At 43.4% G+C, this 22,994-nt stretch overlaps 1 protein-coding gene across 2 annotated transcripts in view; it reads right to left on the reverse strand.

Moving 5' to 3' along the window:
* The window catches only part of LOC142891378 (inactive dipeptidyl peptidase 10-like), a 218,215-nt gene that overhangs the window by 29,085 nt on the left and 166,136 nt on the right, over positions 1 to 22,994 (reverse strand). The window contains exons 1-4 of one of the 2 annotated variants that reach the window (XM_076030858.1): positions 4,780 to 4,840; positions 3,792 to 3,829; positions 3,673 to 3,754; positions 392 to 512 (exon numbers count right to left, since the gene is read on the reverse strand). In XM_076030858.1, the coding sequence (XP_075886973.1) occupies positions 392 to 512; positions 3,673 to 3,754; positions 3,792 to 3,829 (241 nt within the window). In that variant the 5' untranslated portion in view covers positions 4,780 to 4,840. Of the gene's footprint in view, positions 1 to 391; positions 513 to 3,672; positions 3,755 to 3,791; positions 3,830 to 4,779; positions 4,841 to 22,994 lie in introns of those variants that run through there. The other variant, XM_076030859.1, reaches the window with a different exon arrangement.

The following is a 22,994-nucleotide window of genomic DNA, read 5'->3' on the forward strand; positions in this document are numbered from 1 at the left end:
TTGTTCCCCTTTTTCCAAGATTTTCATCACGATCTCGTTCTCTCCGGAGATGACGAGTGCACAGGTGGCGCGTGTTTACTTAAAGAACATAAAACGACTTCTTGCACCCACTGGGAGAGATATCTGCACCACAACAAACAGTATGAATATTTAATCGATGTCTAAAGGTTTCGATTCTCCACGCAGGCATTTACTGATTAATGAGACCGTCTGTCAGCGCTTGGAAAAGTTAAACACTCTCTACGGCGTGTTTGTTTAAAACTCTGGCAACGCAGCTTGCCAAGCTGTGTTTCTCTCGCTTCTCCTTCTTGAACTTCCCAGCTGTCTGAAAAAAAAAAACTTTTCGGCACATTTTGCCCTCAGAGTGATGGAGGAGAAGCTGGGGTCGCACCTTCGTAGAGCCAGTCAGCGATCCCGTTGAAGATGACCTCCTCCTTCCCCGAAGATGTGAGTCTGAGGGATATACTCTTGACGTCTGACTGGTAGTAGATGTTGTTCTCGAATATGTAGATCTGTAAAAAGGTGAAGAGAGGAAGAAAGGGTCGCTGCTCAGGCTGTGTGGGAGCACGCGACAGCGTTTTCGGCGAACCTGAAGACTTGTTTCAGAATTGAGATCAGCCCGTTCTGATGCAATTTTGAGCCTTGCAAGATACGAAACCCCTCAAACTATTCGGATCTCGAGAAAACAGCACATTTAGCCCATTGTTTACAGCCTCCTGTTAAAACTGGTACTTTGTTGTCCTGTCCCCGTGGTTTGGGAGGACAGAATAAAACACGTTGGGTCTCAGCGGGTGATGGCACTATCTTGGGAGATGTGTCAATGCTCTTTGTGACATCACAAACGTAATGTGTGGCAAAGCTAATTTCCGCATAGGCTTCACGAAAAGTTGAGCAAGCGGAGAAGTAACGGATGGACTTTTCTCATTTCCGGTAAGTTCACTAACTGAGGCTACTAAACACTGTAAACTGTAAAAACAGAGTGATTTTTCAATAACCTGACACCTTTAAAGTGGCAACACAACATTTTTTTCACCGCTAGAAAGTTTATGTAAAAAGAAATATCAGAAAAGTTTAGCTAGCTCCTATTGAGTGACGATTAAAACAAATAATGTGGCTAGCGTGCGAATGTCAAGTTAGCTAAACATTAGCCAAAATTATGTTGGAAATCGTCGTGTTGTTTGTTTTTTACCAGAACTACCCGTATCAGTGACGGACCTGCCACCAACACATTTTCTTCACCCAAACGGTGGTGGTGGTGGTGGTGTTAATGTTCTGATGTGCCACGATGCTCTACCCATGCCAAAACAACAGCATTAGTATTTTGCATTCCATTTTTTATTACTTTATATCTGACAATGATTTGCAATTTGCAAATTTGCAAAGAAAGGTGATCTTTTAAAAAAAAAAAGAAAAAAAAAAGGCATTCTATGATGAAAATCAAAAATTCCCCCTTTCAAATAACATTTCTTCCAACGCATTCGTTCAATGCCCTGTGCCACAGCTGCCGCTGATTACTTCTGTTTCTGAGGCGCTAAAAGCACAGATTAGCGAACACCCCTGTCCTCGGCGAACGCCCCGCAGTCGTAAGAGGACTTGATTGCGCAGCACAAAGGAAGGAAGCAGGATAGTGTGAAATTAAGGGAAGCTATTGCGATCCTAATCTCGTAAGGCAGGACACGGCAGCTCAGATAAGCTTCCCGTTGCATTAGCGGCGGTATCTGTTGGAGTGCGGGGCGCTATCGGTCTCTCGGAAGAAATGCAACACCTTTCCGCCGTGACGCATTCCGCAGAGGAGCGGCTCCAGATTGTGGCAGCAGGTCCGTGGGAGCAGCCGCGTAAGCGCAGTCCTTGGTTTTTGAAGGGAAGCCATCAGCGTGCAGCCTTATGCGACAGCGCGGGGGGGGGGGGGGGGGGGGGGGAATGAAGTGGAGGAGAAACTCGCTCAGCAATAACACAACCTCGCTGTCGGGGAAGGTCTGGCGCTGCTCGCGACTAAAAGATGCCCGAGTGCAGGAGTCAGTCAGTCAGCTTGAGTGACTGGCTGGAACTGACTGACTGATCGTTTAGCAGCAGTCTGTTGAAGATGATCATTACCGCAAATGCGGAGGAGCGGCTGCTCTTTCATTTTGCGCGGCCTCACGTTGACTCAGGCAGCAGTGGGTGGAACAGAAAGGGCCTGAGATGGTGTTTTAGTTCTTGTCGCTATTAATTCAAATTCAGTTTTGGCCTTGGGGTTATTATGACTGCAGGTTGTATTATGATTTTATTCTCTCTCTTTCTTTTTTTTCCCACATTTAATAGTCACACCAAGTACAGATTTAAAAAAAACTCAGAGCAGTGGCCATACAGGGTGCACTCCCTATAATTTACCATCAAACGTCCTGTGTGACTGCGTGGCCAACCATGTGATTTGCTGTTAAATTGCAGAGAACACATGATTGGTAGCGGATTGTAGGAACATGAAATTGGCACCGGGCTCAATTGTTGCTGGCTGTGTCGACAACCAATGACGTTTGATGTACAGAGCAGTCTTACAATGCAGTTTTCCCTTTGTTTATATTCATTCACTCAAATACATATGAGCGTTAGGAGAGACATCGGGCAGGATTGGGTAGGATCAGTGCGTTTCCTGGCAATCCGAGTCTCAATCATGTCAAAAAACTGTCCAGAAATGAGAACCGCCCCCCCCCACCCCCAACCCCTGTACTTCTTTAGCTGGCTCCAGTTGTCAGAAGCGTGCGCCAAAAACACGCATTCCCCAGTGATGAAGATTCCACCCACGGAGACAGCCTTGTTTTCGTATCGTTCCAAACTTGTGGTAGGTCCAACAAAGCGTCAGATATAGCTGGAGGCTGTGAACTCATGTGGGCTATGAGTCCGTTCCACTGGAGTCACGGATGAAAAACGCAGTGTGAGACCTTTCACTCTATTTGTGTGTTTCTCTCGGAGATGAATAAAATATCTATCTATCTATCTATCTGTCTATATTTTCTTTTTTTCGCTCGTGTCAGTGATAGTTTAGACCATATTATAGAAAAATGTACACATATTTCATACGCAGTCCCGAATAAAGTGAACTTCCTACTTGGTTAGAAAACACAAATCCCCAGCGAGGTGACGCAGGATTTATTTGCTCAAGGAGCAACAAATCACACGTGTCCAGCAAAGATGCACTTGTGGCTAATGATGCCGCCAGAGTGGCGAAAGAGCCTTCACACCAGTCCGGCTCTCACCTCGCTATCCCTGTAATGGCTTCCTAATGGAGTCCTGTTTGATTTATTCCCGGAATATTACCCGAGGCTGTGGCTCTTTTTTCTTTTTTACTTCTTTTGAACCCCATAACGAATAAAGCCTTACCACCTGCTTCGCGCGAGTAAATAAACGAGGCGCGATGGAAGAGAAGTGGCGTCGAAAGAGCCTTTTTAAAAAAGGAATATTGAAGACGAAGCATTCTGGCGTCTGGCGGTCGCCGGCGAGGGTGCGGGACGATGTTTTCATTAGGGCAACCTTGACACCGCCTTCACCGTAACCAGATTACGGTACGCTTTGGCAGGGACAAACGGGATAATGGGGAAACCCGATTAGCTGATTTGATCGTCGCCGACTCTGAAGTGCAATAATGTTAATGTGGAACCGGGCGGTGTGCACGGAGCGACGTTCTCGTCTTCTCACCAGTTGCTGGCCTTGCACCCCCCACGCGGCGTACTGCAGCACCGAGTTGGTCACCTCAGGGGGGTCCAGCTCCCAAACCTCCCTGGGAAGAGAGTCACATGGTCACACAGCTGTCTGACAGGCAGCCAATCAAGAGCATGTTGACGTAAAATCTCATCTGTGGCGAGATCATCAGAGTTGATGATCAGAGTTGGCAGGTTAAGAAGAAAAAAACGTTTCTAAAGTTTCAAATGCATTTGAAAGAACCAAAGCACATTTCAATAATGCAATATCTCAAACAACTATCACTCCCGAGACTACGGCAATGAAATTTTGGGATGTCAATTTAATTTCAAAAATGAAAAAAAAACAGGTAAAATCTAATAAGATAAAATCTAGCAAATTGGAAGTGTCGGAATGCACCTCAGTAGACTTTTTTTTCTCTAGACAGGCCGGCCAAGTCAAATGAAATGAACAGAGTGACAGCATTTAGCTCAGGGGCCAATCAGCTTGCGCGAACTACAGTCGTCCTGGCAGTTAGCCTACTGTTTGGGGGGTGGTTTGGCCTTTGCGCTGGATGTCCATGCAGATCTTGTAGGATGGGTCAGCTGGAGGCTGCAGACCCTGAGTTGGGACATTTCAACTATCTGCATGAACGTCGGGTGGCTTCGAACCTGTACTGCAACCATCCACAAGGGGGCAGTCAAGATGCTTTTGCGTGACTTATGGACGGTTATTATTCCTCGTCCTGCATCTCACATGAGGACAATGATGATGTCCAGCACAGACAAGAAAATCAAAATACATTTGGTAAAATGTTTGGTTAAATTTTTGGTCTTCCGATGAATGTGCCATGACCATGAAAACCATAATTCACTTGATATAATAGTACATGAGAAGCTAATAAGAATTCAAACTCAAAACTGTTTTGCAATAAAAAATTAATCAAACTGCAGGGTAGGAATGTTAGTAATGTGCTAATCTACCAAGATGGTTGGCACTTCCACCATCTCAGTTCTCTCTGAAAGCTCTTACAGAAAAAAAAAAAAACAGGAGCCAACATTTGTCAAGTTTCGCCTGCAGCAGTGGCAGCGGCAGTTCCCACACAGAGGACCGGGAAGCACTCACCGCGTGTGGATGTTGTAGATGCTGTAGGAGGCCATGTAGGAGTGGCGGTAAACCTGCAGGAGAGACAAAGAGAGCACAAGGAGAGGGAGGCAGGTGAAAAGACGGCACGTCTGAGGCATTACCGAGAGGAGCAGCGGGGCTGCAGATAATGACATTACGATAAGGCAACAGCACGAGAAGAAGAAAGGAAAAAAAAAAAAAATTGAAAAAAAGAAGGCATCAAACAAAACAGATTGCTGCCTGTTTTGGCGCAGAAAGACTCTGCAGACAATGCAATTTGCATGGCTGACAGCTGCGGGACGAGACGGTTTAATTCCATCTGAGAAAGCCATCATCGCCCGGGGGCCTGTGAGCCGGATGCCTGGGAGAAGGAGGGAGGCGTTGCACGTCTGAAATGGGATGGATGTGATGGGGTTGGGGGTATTGGAGGTGGTGGTGGCATGTAGAGCTGTCTGGAAGCCTCAGCGGAGGAGCTGCGGCTGACATGATAATAGAGCTCTGAGTGCGAGCGGTGATCGGGAACAGGAACGGGGCCACGCGTTCGCATCCCGCCACGGGTGGTGGGGGGGGTGACACCGGTGTCCTCAGCTCAGGAGCACGGCGAAGGGATCCGTCACTCGGCGGAGGGGGAACGTGGGCCAGAATCTAATGAGGAGGTCACGTGGCCCCCACTGCTCTTTTCTGGTGGCCTTCGAACGTAGAGTAGCCACCGTCGGATTTTACGTAATCTTAATTGTGCACAACCTGAGGTCGGAATACCTGATAAAAATATGTGATTTTTTTTTTTCTGCCTATTGAATCCCACAACTCGGTAAAACATGATTGGGATCAGCCTGTAATTTTGGATCCCCATAAGCTGGGGTTTCCAATACCCTTAGAAATGTGCAAAAACTTAAACAGTGCAATAAAAAGCTGATAATGGAAACACCTGACTTTTCGAAAAAATATCGATACAAAAATGGAAAATGGAAAACCATCATCTGCCAATGACCAGTTGGGGTGAGAAGGAAATACAAAAAATGGAGAGAGAGAGAGAGAGAGCGAGAGAGAGAGAGAGAGAGAGTTTATCCGTTGCCTTCCGGATTTCATTCTACATTAGCTGCTAGAATTGCGAAAAAAAACAACAACTAAATATCGCAATAAAAAAATGGTAAGGTAAACGCCTAAATTTCGAAAAACCTCTCAAATATCCCTAAAAGGTTTTTACGCTCTCAGAGGCATTTTTTAAGACGTATCGACATATAGAGGTACATCCCAAAAGTGTAATTGAAAACAATTTTTACGCTGCGCTGGACGTGACATACGATGGTCACGCGACCAGTTCACTTCAAGTGAAAATTGCACGTTATGTTTGGACGGAGGAGGAGACAGAATATTTTTTTACAAGTAATGTAAAAGAGAAAAATATAACAACCATTCTTGACAGGAAACAAACGTAAACAAACAAAATCAAACGTAATTCTCGTAAATCTGAGATGAGATTCTACGAGATTTACGGCTTACGCGCTTCAAGCCGTTCAATGGAAACACCTGCAAATTGCAATTGTGCTTTGTCGAAATGCTAGAAATATCGCTTTTATTTTGCGAAAAACTGTAATGTAAGTGCGGCTACTGTCAAGGCAAAACCCTTCAATGGAAGTACGTCCAAAGTGCAATTGTACTCTATGGACGTCTTCTTCCATGCAAGTGCAGTTGTTGTACTGGAATGAAACCTTCCAAAGATTAGAACATCTGCCACCATGCTTCTTGAAGTGACTCAGAACATGAGAGGAAAGCACTTTTTTTTTTTTGCCAAATGACATCACTACGTTTATGGAAAACAGTTGCGTGTATGTCTTTCGAGGAAACCCAGCTAGTGCTGCCTCTAGGTTGGAGACCACACCCCGAGTCAGGTGTTGGGTCCGCCCTCCGAGACTGCTTTTGTTGCCTTTTGAACAAACTCGAGGTCCGACATTTCACATGCATTTTAGCAGCAGAAATAAGACTTTATCAACAGCTTAATCTGAATATAATGAGTGTTTCCACGCTGCGTTATCTTTCTAATGCCTTTCTGGTCTGGAAGAGAAATTGTTTTACTTTGGCACTTAATATATTTCAACTGAAATTAAATCTATAATTTGACATTTTTATGGCTTGCAGCCATTATTTATTGCTATTATTTGGGCCCCGAAAGAAAAAAAATATGTTTTACTTAATTCTGATATGCTGACCCTTTCATAACAGTGGATGCCTCACGCACAACTGGTGAAGATTTAGGAGGAAATTTTTTTTTACACGTTATTGTTCCAGTTGTTGGAAAAACAGCAATTTTGTCCTTTCAAACTTCTGAAAATATCAATATTCCATTAAAAAAAAGATCTTCCAAAAAAAAAACATCACGTCGTCTTTCTCAACTCCCACATGACAAGACAGATGGAATTAAACCAAGGCGGAGGCGTGTGATTAAGGTTTGACATCAACAACATTTGGCTGAGATTAAGGAATTATGCTGCAAACAGATCAATCTGACAACAGTGGAAAGCTGTAGAATATTAATGCAATTAGGACAGGGAATCCGTCAGGAGTGCCTTTATGAGGAAAATGCATTTTTAATGCACTTTGATGGGGAAAAGGAAAATGGCTGCAGCCTCAATATGGTGTAACCCACAGTATTTGTGCGGCGTGACGGTGCCTGTTCAAGGCGCAGTTCGACAGAAATGGAGGTGCTGCAAATATTTTTGAACCAGTGCAGCAGTTTTTGAATTTTCCCCCTGGCTGGTGAATATGGTGGCCACATGCTTAATGCCAATACAGATGTATGTTATCGTAGGGTTCTGCATCTCTGGTCTGTGGCCGATACGATACGTATCTCGATACACCACCAACGATTCGATACATTAAAGATACGATACGTATATTTACAATACGATACTACCCCCCCCCCCCCCCCCCCCCCCTAATATGATGTGGTGCAAATGATGCTATGCAATTCAATGAGTTTGATTATTTATTCACCAAAATACAAACATTCTGTATTTTTCAATTTAAATGTAAAGGTCTTTTGTGAACAACTGGTTCACAATTAACAATAACAAGGCAAGTGCAATATACTTTATGAAAAATAAATGAGCCTTTCCTTATTGCTTACAAATAGAATAAATGTATGCTGTAAATGTTGCTGTAAACAGACACCAGCCTAACTGTCTTAATAAAACAGTCACGACGACACGTGAAATAGCTTGGCCGTGATGAGAAATTAAAGACGGAAAAAGATTCAAATACTCAAAAAAAAAATAATGTCATGGTTCCTTGAACTCAATCAAAATTAGTGCACAATGCAACTACTCATTGGTTGTGTCACTTTCAGTCCATACTGTATTATTCAACCGACATGTTCCACTCTAAGGTTTTTCTTTATCAGTTGATCCACATGATCGGGGTGAAGCAAACTGCGCTGTGCTGTAACTTCCAGCACAGCGCAGTGCTGTAACTTCCAGCACAGCGCAGTGCTGTAACTTCCAGCACAGCGCAGTGCTGTAACTTCCAGCACAGCACCCCTTCCGCTGTGCCAGAATTCAGGAGTCCGGCGGTGGCCAGTGTTCTCTGTTGTTGGGCACTTTTGGCTGTAGAATCGCTCCACGAATAGCTGCCGAACGATGGTGTCGTTCACGGCAGACTTGAAGCGGCACGCACCCCTGTGGCCGGCTCGCGCAGCGACCGTTTCGGCGTCTGGTCTATTTTTTATTTTAACTGTGCACTGCGCTGTGCAGTGCTGTATCTGTCTGTGACAGACGTAAAAACCGATGCATCTAGATTTAATCCCAAAGTTGCCTCGATTCACGGCTGCTCTACCGATGCACTCGCATCGTGCCCGCGCGTGTCCGTGTATCGATAAGTATCGGTTAATCTTCCCATCCCTAATGTGTAGGTTGCAAAAATGTAATGTGATTTACATTTTGCATGTTTCACACCTCCTGTGACCCTCCCTATAAGAAAGATGAGGTTCTCTGCCTTCTGGTTAGCCTCGCAAAACTAGCATCCACAGCCTTTGCTTCCTGGTTTAAAATGGGAGCGTGGCATTGGTCCGACAAATTGCCCTTCGGTCTGACCTCCCCTAACCCGAAGCGTAACTCTAACCCTGACCTCAATGGGAGGTTGGACCAATGGGCAGCTTGCGTTTAAAATAGCCACGCCAACGCTAATAGCCACGCCAACAGCAACAGTCCACCTTCCTGAAAGCGTATATACATAAATTGTTGAAATATTGGTTTAAATTTGTGCTACACCGTGACGGAAACCCTGACAGTGATGAGTGACAAAAGCAGAGCCGCAGCTCAAGTAGGAACTTTTTAAGCCTCGCTTCAGATTGAAAAATTTAGAGAAAAGTCGATCAAACCGACGGCAAATCTTTTTTTTTGCTTTTTCTCCCTCGGTGGACCCTGAACTAGCTGCCTATCAATGAGGCAAGTACAGGGGACATTACTCCAGAGGAGAGACTCTCTGTAAAAATTAGGAGCTTCAAGTGCCAAAGGGAGTATTTTCTTTCTCTCTTTTTTAATTTGGAAATCTTTAACATGCAAGGCTGGAAAAAAGGTGACAAAACAGGGCAGCCGTTAATGCTCAATACCACATACAAATGCAGGCCCAGTCGCCTCTTCAAACTCTGTATTCATTAGCGGCATTCCCGCAGGCGTCCTCGAGACCAGCGGATTAATCATTGCAGTACCACAGACTGGGACGCGGATGTGCAAAGCAACAGCTATTGCAGGGTCACATTAATTTTTTTTGAGGACAGATTCTGCAAATGATTGACGTATGATAATATTATATGGATGGGATTAAGAATGAGTTCATCGGAGGGACGGATCATCGTTTTGATGCTTCGGAGACAAAGCCACAGAGGCCAGACTGAGATGGTTTGGATATTTGCAGAGGAGAGTCAAGTTCTATATAGTGTCTAGAACGATGCTGCGGATGGACCTGGCAGACAGGAGGTCTGGAGGTGAGCAGACGCGGAGTTGAAACCCAGAGGCTGCCTCCCTTCAGCGACTCCACTGATTAACGTAACAACAGCAGACAGTTTGTGTCTACTCTAAAATAAGGAAGCTTCCAGATGACAACACTTCCTGAATCTCACTGGATCCCAGAAGATTTTAAGTCCACGTTTATTTTATTCGTCTCGGAAAAGAAACAAAAAAAAACAAAAAAGATTCATCTCTCGCTGCCTGCTGAGCCAGCCTGAGCGCTGGCGCTGGTACAGTGTGACAAAGCCACTGCAGCAACCTGACACAGAAGAAGTGCAGTAGAGGAAGAAGAAGAAAGGAGACAGCAAGTCAATGTGGCAGCAAAGGAGAACGAGAGGGCCACAAAGGGGAGCGGCCGTGTGCACACAGTGACAACGGCAGCGTTTAGAATACGCCACTTTTAGAAGAAAAAAAAAAAACCAAAACAAACAAAAACCCGGGCATTCAAGAAACCTGCACATGTGTGCACGCTCTGTCAAGCCGAGGTGCAGAGAAGGAGTCCTCTGCGGTGCGAAAACGGGAGCTTCAGTGCCTCTTGCGCGTTGCTGCACCCTGGAGGGATCAGCCACAGGCTGTAAGTGCTCTACATTATGATAAGTCGGAGTGAACCGTCTCCCCCAACTCCCCCCGGCCCTCAAACAGAGGCTAAACCGTTAATGTGTTCTTGTTTTGTCTTTGTAAATGTTTTTCTTTTTTTTCTTTTTTTTTTTTTTTACCTCTCCTCTGTTACAGTTGGAGACCCTGCAATGCCTCGCGAATCGTTGCAAGTCGATCTGTGGTGGTTGAACGTCTGATAGTGGGAATCGTCACCAGAGACCGCTTACGATGCAGCGTTGTCGCAGTGGTAAAGTCTAATCAGCTTAATACCCGGGTGTAAATATGGGGGGGAAAAAATTCAATTTTGGTCACATGAAAACTGCAATCAAAGTCAAATTAAATCAAATTTGGTTTCATTGGCAAAAGTAAGAGTTTTAATCTGAATTAATTTAGATTAAACTAAATGAATTCAATTCATTTTATTGCACAAGCAAGATGATCTTACCATTGTAAGAGTGTCTGTGACTTTTATTTCTATGACGCATTTGAATCAATCTCTCGCCAAATGCTGACAAATTAAAAATATTGCAATATTAGAAATTTTTTTTTTTTTTTTACTTGCAACTGGATAAAAACGAACGAGCTATATCTACAGGCCGTAATGCATTTTTATTTTAGTAAATTGCTGAAGAGCAATAAACTGCTAAAACTTTATATTAGAATACATTTGCATTTGGTTGAAGGCACATTTCACGACAGTGTTGAAAAGACCGAAGTGCTTCCACTGTAAAAAGCAGTTACGGATCCCAATCTGTCTGTTTGCGCAGAGGGTTTTTTTTGTTTGGTTTTTTTTGCTGCGCCAGGAGGGCTAATGATCAATTATTACAGCTCGGGCTGCAATAACCGCATCACACCGTATCTCCCTTAATTACGACATCGGCCTGATGTTGCAGTGCAAATCGCATCAAGCCCCCGCAGAGACTTACATATTTCCCTCCAAAGCGCACTTCTAAGAAACTAAAGAGATGTTAATGAGGCTCATGCTACTCGGAAAGGCATTAAATAAAGACGCGAGGTTGCCGATTCAGCCCCGAGCGTCCACCAAAGGCCCATAACAATCGGCTGGAACATCAATAACGCAGGCCGCGGAAAGCGAATTACTGTTCAGAGCGGAGAGGATCGCGCCGAACTCCGGGCGAGTCGCCCCTCAAACGGCCCAGCTTGGGCGCCTGGGCCGGGCGTTCCCCCATACAAATCGGAGAGAGGCTCCTCTTCCGCGAGATCTGGAGCCCCGGCTGAGAGCCGCAGAGTAGCCGACGCAACGGTCACATTTCTCAAACACTGACAAGCTAAAGGAAAAAAAAAAAAAAAAAACTACTTCTTAATCCCCCATGAAATGGAAAAATCTTCCACACACCCTCCCACACAAAAAAAAACAAAAAAAATAAAAAAAGAGTTCTCAAATGAACTTTTCGGCGGCGCTCCATTAAATGAACCCCGATGCCTGGAGTATATGGATGTTGTGACCTTTGTTGTGGGCTGGATGCTAAGGCTGAGAAAAGGTTGTGACATTTCCAGCACTCAAGCGCAACACCGTGAAGGTACAGAAGCAAAAGTGAGTGCTGTTATGAAAACAACAGCAATAATAATAACGATGGGAAGATGAGGAGGGTGACGAGGAGGAGGAAGAAGAGGTCTCATATTGGCCACCATCCCAGGAAATGACACCCGGCCTTGAGGTTTAATGGATTTCTCACCAAATAAAAACACATGGTTTTTCATCTTAGCTCAAATAGGTTGAAAATTAACCCTGCAGTGCAGCGTGATCTCTGAAATTACAAAAGGAACTCACCGAGAGGGTTAAATTACTCTGAGCGAGTCAGTCGTGTGGCCTGATCCATCCTGGTGACTCCAAAACTACAATTTTAATGTATGCTAGGCTACATGCTAAGCTAAGAAAAAAATGAAGGCATTTCTTATGACGCAGGGTATGATGCTTCTGATATTGCAGATACACCGATATCAATATTCAAATTATGTTCACATACAAGGGGCTGCATGAACAAGAAGCATTGTACGGTTAACTGTAGGCGGTTAGTTATAAACTAATCTGATTGAGGTTTGTCCAAAAACCTTCCAAGTTTAATTTGAAATGTACCATAAAACCGCTAAAATTTAATTGGTGCATATTTGCAGAAATAATCTAGTAGACATTTTATATGTATATACATATGTTTTGATTTAAAACAACATTTGTTTGTTATGCTGTGGGTATACATTAGATATAGCTCAAAAACAAAACTACCCTTCCAGATATTTACTGTTGGCCAATAAAAAGGGAAAGAAAAGGAGAAATTCCACATTCTGGAACTCTTCCATCCGCCGCGTGAAGTAGCTTAAAATTCACATTCAAGCTTTAATGACCTCTAATTGGCTGTTACGGCAGAAACACTCCCGAATCGCTGTCGCATCCTCATGAATAAAACAAAGGAAATGTAATCAGGTTTCCTCTCAGGGTCGACTAAGCACTTTTTGAGCCATTCAGCTCCCTCACACAATACTGGCGAGGCATTTCAACAGCTTTTATTTCATTGTATCGGTATCGTTTGACCACTAGATGTCGTTGTTTCGCACGTGCGCGACAATAAACAATGATGGTTCAGGTTAGTGCTTTTGACAGCTGCTGTGCAAGGATTGAGAGCTGGAATCTCAGTGATCCTGCAGGTAATCGGCAGCCTTTTTGTAGACGGTGCTGAGTGATGAAGAAATTTATTTGGTGTCCCTCTTGGTATATCCTATATATTGCTTTGTTTTCTTGTAATTGCAGCTTTGGCTACTGTTTTAGCAGGTTGGTCTGTCGATACTCTGGGTACTCTGCGCAACTTGCCAGTTCATACAAAACCATGGCTTTTCTCACCTGGAGTGGAATCGGTGCTCGTAGTTACTTCCTGGAAGCTCTAAACACCTTCACGAGTCCACAAAGTTTCTCAAATGATCTGTGTGCTATTTGGAAAATGCCTCTCCGTTGTGAGTTTAAAACTCGTTCATTACCGTTGTGTTTTCTGCTTCCATTTATAACACAATAAAAGGAGTCGGCAGATAGGTTTCATGGCTTTTACGGGAGCCCCATACACTACAATTACAAACCCTCTCCCACCGGTCTGTTCACTGAACCCACATGCACGAAGAACAAACGCCCAGGGAAACAAATTTTCTCAGGGAGCCCAGAGCCAAATGTTACGCCGACGATGACTTAATTTACTAATACCTGAAGAAAGTCGTGCTTGCTGTGAGTCTCGGTGGCTCACATGGGGATATACATAGATATTGTATTATGTTTGAGTATTGAGTTGTTTATTCAGGTGAAATGAAGGACAGCTCGATGCAAATTTGCGTACATCATATTTCGTCCATTTTTAATGTCAATACTACGTAGTGCTCACTTACAAAAGTGTAGGTGTTGGCTGCGACTGCAATATGCCGTGTACGTTTGTGAATTTCTGACGAATCCGCTGACGGTTGTGCAGCACATCTGCAGCTGCTCAATGAGGAAACTCGTTAAATTGAAGACGACTTTGGACATTACCCCGGTGTTGCATTGCACTCCAGTTGTTCTACTAGTTTGTTTGTGGGACGAAGGAGGTTAACCGGAAATGAACACGCTGAAAAGACTCATTGAGCCCCCTAGTGTTGGGGAGGAGGACATGCTCCCGTCAATAATCTGATTTTCTCAGCTGCATTTATATTGGAATATTTTGAGAATAGCTCAATTGAGCTTGGGAAATCTCCTCTTCCTTCCTGAAGGCAGGAAAGAGAAGGAGATAAGTTAGCATAAGTACAGAGAGCAACAAATTCAGAGGGCACCGTAGTGGACTCTACTCGAGCTGTTATGAGTTAAAAGTCGAATATCACATATAACAGCCTCTTGGTTTCAATTTCTGTGGTTTGGAAACAAAATGTATGGCAAGGGAAACTTAAACACAAGGCACGGCTCGTTATCAAATGTACAATGGCACGACGGAAACATTCAGATTCTTGTTATCCCTCTGTGAATGGCTTCACAGTGAGTCGCATGGGACGGGCTGCAGACAAACAGGTCTGACCATCTGTTCAATTGGAAGGCCAAAAAAAGCAATAACACACATTTTCGATCTGACCGTTTCGTGTTCAAGGACAAGAGTTGGACCCGGGCGAAGGCTTAGAGGCCTCTGTGGGGGAGCGTGAGAGGAAACAGCACGGACACCTCAATGTCCTGGGAGCCTTAACCGCAAGATGGAGCGCAACCAAGTCCCCGCATTAGCGCAAGTGTGGAGAAAGAGAATCAATAGCCCGGTGGGAGCGGCTCCGCCCGAGGTGCGGCGGTGCGGCGCTGTGAAACCACCCGGTCGCGAAGGCTCCCGGAGAATGGCGACACTCCGGGCTGCCGGGGAGATGTCGGCGCCAGTGAGCAGCAGCGGCGGAAAGATGGAAGCTGTTAACACTCAGCCAGATGTATCCGTCTGCACTTATCTCTTCAAACACAGTCACAGAGGTCTGCGGACCGGGGCAGCTTTCATTGCTCAGGAGGTGGGGGACACGCTGGCCGGGCCGCCACAATTTAGACCTCAGCAATCAACCAGACTGCCATGTCTGCGGTCAGTCGACCAAGCTGGCGCAAGCAGAACTATCGGAGTCGCCATGGAGAAAAAGCGTTTTTGTATCTAAAGTGGAAATTACTTAAATGTCTGCTTATGTTATTTTTCCCCCCCAGTTTTGTTTTTTTTTCTCCAAGACTCCAGATCTGTGAAAATAATTATCCAAACACCGGAAGATGGCACATTGACAGTAGCCCCGTGTTTACAGCCCTGCTTTCTGCTATGGCTGATGCTTGATTGGACCTTCCGAACAAAGTTGGGCGGTAATGGAGGAGCCAACAGATGCCTGGGATTTGTCCACTAATCAATTCCCTTTGTGACACCGCAAAGGGTCAATTAAAAGACTGGGGTTTCTCGCTTCAGTCGAATTCAATGAGAGGATGGAGACAGAGTTGAATAAAAAAAATGTAGGAAAGTAGTCCTGCTTTGACAACTCTCTCTCTCTCTTTAAAATGAAAAAGTGTTCTTACTACCTTCTGGCCTCAGCAATCCAAAATTGCATGCGGAGATAAACTCTTTATACAGGGATTGATTTGGTTTAACTATATCATGAGTCGCAATTAAGTCCAAACTCCCTGTTAATCTATTTTCCCCGAGCAGGTGGTTTGACTCAGTGTTCCTGCTCAGTTCTACTCCGACACTGCACGGTTTGGAAATCATACGGTTTAATTCCAACTCGGACTGTGTGACGGTCAGTGTTCTTACAGTGTATGTGTGAAAAAAAAAAATAATAATAATAAATCCATACTGCTGCTCCTGCTGTCTGGGTTCGCTGTTCACAGTTGTCAATCACATTCATCTGCAAACGCCAAGGCAGGTTTGTTTCTCTCGCAGTGATGCAAGCCAGTTTGAGCTTGTCTTTTTGCCAATACGTCGAAAAAGAAAAGGCACTGGTGCGTGCACATGGAGTTGCAGATGGCTTGGCATGTGCAGAAAGCGTAGCCTGTACGTTTGGATCAGAGAGGCAGAGGTAACGTAGCTAATTTCACCGTCGCTAACTTGGACAGCTAACACTAGCCATGCTAAAGTACAAACGTTTTTACCCAGTTGCTTTATATCGTTTGTTTAAGTTTGTTTTTTTCAGAACCTCTGTTGGTCAGCACAACCAGCTATCTGTATTGACTGTACACACACATATATATATATACACATATACATATATACATATATATATACATATATACATATACATATATACATATATATATACATATATACATATACATATATACATATATATACATATATATATATATACATATATACATATACATATATACATATATATATACATATATATATACATATATATATACATATATATATACATACACATATATACATACACATATATACATACATACATACATACATATATACATATACATACATACATACATACATATATACATATATACATACATATATACATATACACATATACATATATACATATACATATACACATATACACATATATACATATACACATATATACATATACACATATATACATATACACATATATATATATATATATATATATATATATATATATATATATATATATATATATATATGTACATATATATGTACATATGTATTCGAAAGTGACATTTGTTTTAGATTTTAGATTCATTACAGGGGTTGTGCTTTGTTTGTTGTCGTCAACAAAACGCATATGTAACAATAGATGGGTCTTGTTGCACTATTTTGAAAGAAATAATAGCACAAAAGGTCAAAAAGGAAATCCTTTCTTTGTGCTCATTTGGTTCCCAATGATTACACTCTGGCAAGAATTGCTTTCCATAAAAATGGACATAAAAAGCAAAAATAACAGAATTTTAAACACACAAATCAAAACACGATTCATCGCGCTTAACTATGGAAATTCACTGCTTAATCTTAATTAGTTTGACAGCCCACACACACACACAGACTCATATTGCACCATTTCACAGACTGTTTCTGTCTGCATCCCTCCACATGGCCCCTTCCATTGCAAAATACTGCTTACTAGTCGGAGTGCAATGAACACCTCCAGCAGCCAGAGCCGCAGGTGTCGTGGCACATCATCAGAGGAACGCAGTGCTTGTTGAGGGGACCATGGGAGAGGTGTCGACTCGCAACAGTCATGCATGCCATTCACCGCAGCAGCCACGCCATCCGCCGCTCACATCTGCTGTTCCCGGGGACCAGTCGCTGCCTTTTCACTGTTAAATTGTCTATCAGCGGGACATTTGGTTGTTTCTCTCGAATGCCAGGTGGGCTTCAGCGAGACGCGTTCGCTTTTGTTTCATGCGCGACTCCCCGCTCGCACACACGCGCCACGCGGCTCATCTGCGCCCAAATACGTTCTCACCTCACATGAATGGGGAACGCATTGTTTAAGAAGTGATTTAACCCCTTCGGCTCTGAAGTCTACCAGTCTGTGGCAAACAAAAGATTGAACATTACGTCATTCCCAATGGGGGTGGGGGGGTAACACATAAAAAAAAACAGAGTATGCAAGCCTGCAATCCAAGTTGAGATGGAAGCCGTCGCTCAGAATAAGTGGCACATCAGTCAGTCTCAAGCCCACACTTACACGTGTCTATCATTTTCCTTTGGTCTTCCAGCGGCACAGGCACATGTAGCAACTGTTCCACTGAAACGTTGCTGCGTTTCGGAGCAGGAACAAGGGCAATGATATTACAAGATGTAAACTGAAAGCTCATCCGAACCTGTGATTTTTTTCCTCATTTGCTCTGCAGCACTGCGTCAGTGGAGAGCATTGTCTAAACCAGGGGTGGGCAAACGTTTTTTAGCAACGGGCCACATGACAGACCTGCATCGAGTCGGCGGGCCACGGAAGTTTTGTTGACGGGGGGGGGGGGTTGTAGGTAGGTACAGAATTAGTCTGGTTGCAGAATCGTTCCGGGCGCAGTGACTGCCCGATACGGCAACTCCATTGGGACATACCTCTACATCGCGGTCGAACGTGATATATGGATAGATCACGGTCAAAACGCTATTTCGCGGGTGATAGATAGATAGATAGACAGATAGTGTGTTGAATACATTCATTCATCACTTATATATATATATATATATATATATATATATATATATATATATATATATATATATATATATATATATATATATATATACATATATATACACACACACACATAAATATATATACATATATTAAGGGTGTCAAAGTTAACGCGCTAACTCAATGCCGCTTTATCGCCGACAATTTTTTTATCGTATGATTAACGCACACGGTGCTTTCTGAACCTTTGGCCACTCCGTAGATTGTGGAAACGGGAAATGAATTGACTCACAGCACACAGTCACACGCTTGCAGCCGACGTGTAAACACAACAAAAAAAGAAAAAGACACTGAGCGTAGATGAGCACTAGGAAAGACTAACATGGATAAGGCGTCAATTGTAAATGGAAAGTTCCACTTCAAAACCCTGCCAGATGGCAGTCTTGAGAGGACAAAAGTGATGTGCATTTACTGTAACGAGCGCTTCCATTCAGCGCCCACGTTAATCAATGTGGTGGTTCACACTAGACGCGAACAGGCGCGCGGCTCGCGCCATGCAGTTGTTGTTTCGGCGTCTGCTCTATAAAAACCGAATGACAAATTCAATAATATTTGTATGTTATATTTGTCAGTACATTGTATCAGAGTGCGAGAAAGATCAAATACACACACACACACAGAGGAAGACTTGATCAAAATACGTCTGTTTGATCCTAGAGATGCCGGTCAGTGATCATTATGAAAGAGGTCTTGAGATGGACACCTGAGTGCGTTTCTATTTACACACACACACACACATTTTTTTTTTTTTTTACCCTGTGCATCTTTTGTTTTGTTAGTAGTACTTGTCATTGCTCCAACACGAATAAACATGCTGCATTTGCAGAAAGCAAGTATTTGCCTACTCCCATGTTGATATGATTATTAAAAAAATGGAAAAATATCAGTTTACGGTAGATTTAGAGCAGATAAAAAAAATATGCGATTAATTTGCGATTAATCCTGAGTTAACTATGGAAAACCATGCGATTAATCGGATTCATTTTTTTAATCGACTGACAGCTCTAACACACATATATACATATATATGTATATATATATATACATATATATACACATATATATACACATATATATATACACATATATATATATACGTATATATACATATATATACACATATATATATATATATATATATATATATACATATATATATACATATATATATATACATAATAAATATAATAAAATCACATCAAAAATCCCAGTAAGAACCACTTGTCATGTTGGTGCAGTAAACAGGAAGTGCCCCAAAAATCTGGCCAATAGACGCGCGACCCCTTCATCTGTGTCACATCTTATTCTAATGTACGGTATGCTTGGAAATGTCCAATGTAAACGCTAACCAAACCAAGTGAAAAACGCTACAATGCTGCAACTAAATGCCCCAAATGCACCGAGTCTACCGAACTAGAGGTGATGCTGCCCTCAGGGATTTACAAGAGGTTACCAGGTCAGTCGCAATACCCTGAAAATAAATTCCACCTAGTGATAACACAACAACACAGTGGATGTCAATGTTGACTCCAAAACGAAACAAAAAACAATGAAGAAAACTGTCTCCACAGTTTGGGTTGCCACATTGGCTAATGTTGAAAGGGCTACAGTGAACATTTTGGCTGAAAGCATGTCAGCAATGTAGCCCTGGATAAGGACACTGGGATAACCCCACATGACTAGTATGAAGAATTTAGGGATGTTTTTTTTTTTAGATTACATTTGAGAAACTACATTGAGCCTTCATTGCATGGGCAGTGGGTGGCATCTTTGCCGCCGTGAAACCTCAAAGGGGTTATGTGGATTACAAGGTTGTTCCCAGAACTCTGCAGTGGCAGGTAGTGAGATTAAATTTGGGGGAAAACGATCCCTTCATAAATAGAAAGTGATGACAAAGAAGGATCCTGGAGTTTGAGTGCTTCCATCCGGTCAACCCACTGCAGACACTGTTGCAGCCACACATCCAGGCAGGATGGCGGAGAGAAATTCTCCAAAGGCCATGCATGTGGCCGCGGAGCGGGTCCGCGAATGCATCGTTGTGATGATGAGCGGCAAGCTCAAAAGGGCTGAGAAGCAGCTAACGTGTTCCGACAATCACCGCCGGCGCAGGATCAAAGCGCGTGGATAGCAGGAGACTCGTTTACACATTTGGGAGCGCATCCACGTCCCACTCGCTGGGCTTTTCATCATTTATTAAAGGTTATGAGTAAATGCAAGTGCGGGTTTCACGCTACAATTGCGAGATCAAAGCCCAGAATTGCAGTAAGAGCTCATACAGAAGTCTTGTTTCAGAAAAAGCAAAAATAATTAGCGTAACATAGAACTCAGGGCAAAATGCACAACATTCAGATGCTGCACAAAAGCTCTGCACAACGACAGGACGTGACTTCCTCGCCTGATGGTCTATTTACTTGTGTGCAGTATGAACTTTTCTTCACATCTAATTGCTAAAAACACTCATCAAATCTCTTTCATGTGCCATTGGCATTGTGGTATTTGAAGATTTGAAATATAAATCAAATCAAATAAATCCAACCTATTTTCTGGTTAAAAGAAAATCTTGGACTGAATCCAAAGATTGGCTGAAGGTCCTGTCTGTTGTCCATCGCATGGAAGCTTCTGACTGATTTAACCATTCTTGCAACATCTCTTCCCCTTGCCCCCGACCCCTGAGAGTGACTGGGAGACCAGTTATAAAGTTATCTGCACTATGGCAGACAGCCGACTTGGTCAGCAGTGTTTTTCACTGGTTTTCCTCTTCTGTTCATCCAATGTAATCTCCCCAACACTACATCTATAGAAGAGGGAGCTCGGTGTAGTAAAGTAGGACTTTGGAGGAAAGCAGATTTGTGGCATTCCTGTTTCCTGGAAATCAGGACTTTGACATACCAGTAAAGCTACAGATACTAGTGACAACACCTCAAGCCAGGTCTCGGCACCGACCTCGAAGGACAGCTTGTTCTTGTATAACTTCAACACATGTGCAAATTTGGACATAGTGTCAGTGTTAGCTGGAAGCTGGAATCCTGTGTTTTAAGAAGGCTGTGAACGAAAGGGCTAAATATGCTGTTTCCGGGCATTTGCACATCAATTTTGGAACTTAAACATGCAAAGATGCTCAATTGGGAAACAAAAGTGAAAATGTGTAAAAAATAAGGGAGATTTAACAGGATGCATACATGGTAAGGTATGCACACAAAGAGATGTTTTCGTTGTTGCTCAGAAAAGCACTTAAAGAAAAAAACAAATTTGAAAACTGGAAGTAGAAACAAACAGATTGAGCACTGACGGAGCAACAAGGTACATGATTATTCATTTATAACCTCTCATTATTTTGTGATGCTGTAAACAATTACACAGGCTAATGAAACGCGCGTCAATATGATCTGCTGCTCATCGCAACTGATGGAACAAGGGCTGCAAATAGCATTGAACATGGATACGCTGTCTACCTAACGGCCATCTGCTCCACCACTTCACTCATTCTGGGCTGTTTAATATGATTCACATTTGTCTCAAATACTTTGTTGGTACCAACAGCAATCTGGATCAGAATAATAATAATTGTAAATCTGTTACGCGCTCCTTCCTTGCGTCTTCTTGATTTGCGGAGTGCCTTTACCTGGTTGACCATGACTCAGCTGCTTCCCGACTCAGTCCCAGAAGAACCAGAGGAACTATAAATACATCGCATTGCATATCCTGTTCAGAAGGCCCCAACGGATGTTGGAGCAAACCGTAGGTGGAGGAGTCGGCGCTAAACAAAAACGAAATGCTCTGCAGGTTGAGGCGTGCGCACGGCAACGCGCTGCCGGCTGCAGCCACGCAACAACAAAGGTGCTGCGTCTGCCGTCTTGAGCTTATTTGCTGCCTTTTTAGTGCTCTGTCCTTCACCGCTGTCAGCTGCGACTGAAAGAGAATCATCAGTGCTCGAATGTTGGCAGAATATAAGCAAGAAGAAACCAAAGTCATCTGCATGGTTTTGGCCAGTTTACCCGCTTCCACGTGTTTCCTGGCTTCACATGCCAGATGGAGCATTCTCCAAAATTTTACTTATTTACTTTTACAATCTGGAAAAGATCCCATAGAAAATATTTCTAAAGCTCAACCTTTCCACTGAAGTTTTCCACTGTCCTCAATAACATTTAATTAGTCGGAATGCCAAATCAAAAATCCCAGTAAGAACCACCTAGATGCTAGGCTAATTCATGTTGGTGCAGTGAACAGGAAGTGCCCCAAAAACGCTAACCAAACCAAGTGAACAATGCTACAATGCCGCAGCTGAGTGCCCCAAATGCACCGAGTCTACCGAACTAGAGGTGATGCTGCCCTAAGGCACTTACAAAAGGTTACCAGGTGAGTCGTAATACCCTGAAAATAAATTCCACTTTTCAACAATAGTGTGCACCGTTGGGACGTGCTAGCGTGGCATGACGGCCCTCCGCTGGTGCTTCTTTCGACTTCCGCTTGGCCCATAAACTTTATGCAAGGACACCTCTTCAAAAACCACCTCTCTGGTTTATGGCAAGGTTCTGCAAACATGCCTCAGGGCACTAAAAAAAGGAAAAAAAAAAAAATACACAACACAAACGGTAAAAGGAAGTGACCTTGTTTGCAGATTTTGGTGTCCTATCAGCACTTTTGCAGACGTCTCTTTAGTAATGGAATTCCACCGGGAAAATGTGTTTTCAGGCGTCGGGGGGGATTTGAATGCCTTATATCATTCAGCGTGCCACAGAGCAACCTATTAGAAAAGTAATTTATTTCTCCCAAAGGAAGTGCTGTTTCTGCAACGCGCAGGTGTCAAAGTGGAGGTGTCCAGGTTTTGTTTCGCTTTGCGCCGCTGCCCAGATGGCCGGCGATGATACGGCCATGAATATGTACGGAGGGGGAGACAAGACGCAGGCAGTTTAATAAACAGTGAAAAGTGATATTCAGGAC

This window comes from Nelusetta ayraudi, unplaced genomic scaffold (assembly GCF_046127955.1).
Source record: "Nelusetta ayraudi isolate G7.1 ecotype Tasmania unplaced genomic scaffold, CSIRO-AGI_Nayr_v1 ptg000031l, whole genome shotgun sequence".
Lineage (NCBI taxonomy): Eukaryota > Metazoa > Chordata > Actinopteri > Tetraodontiformes > Monacanthidae > Nelusetta > Nelusetta ayraudi.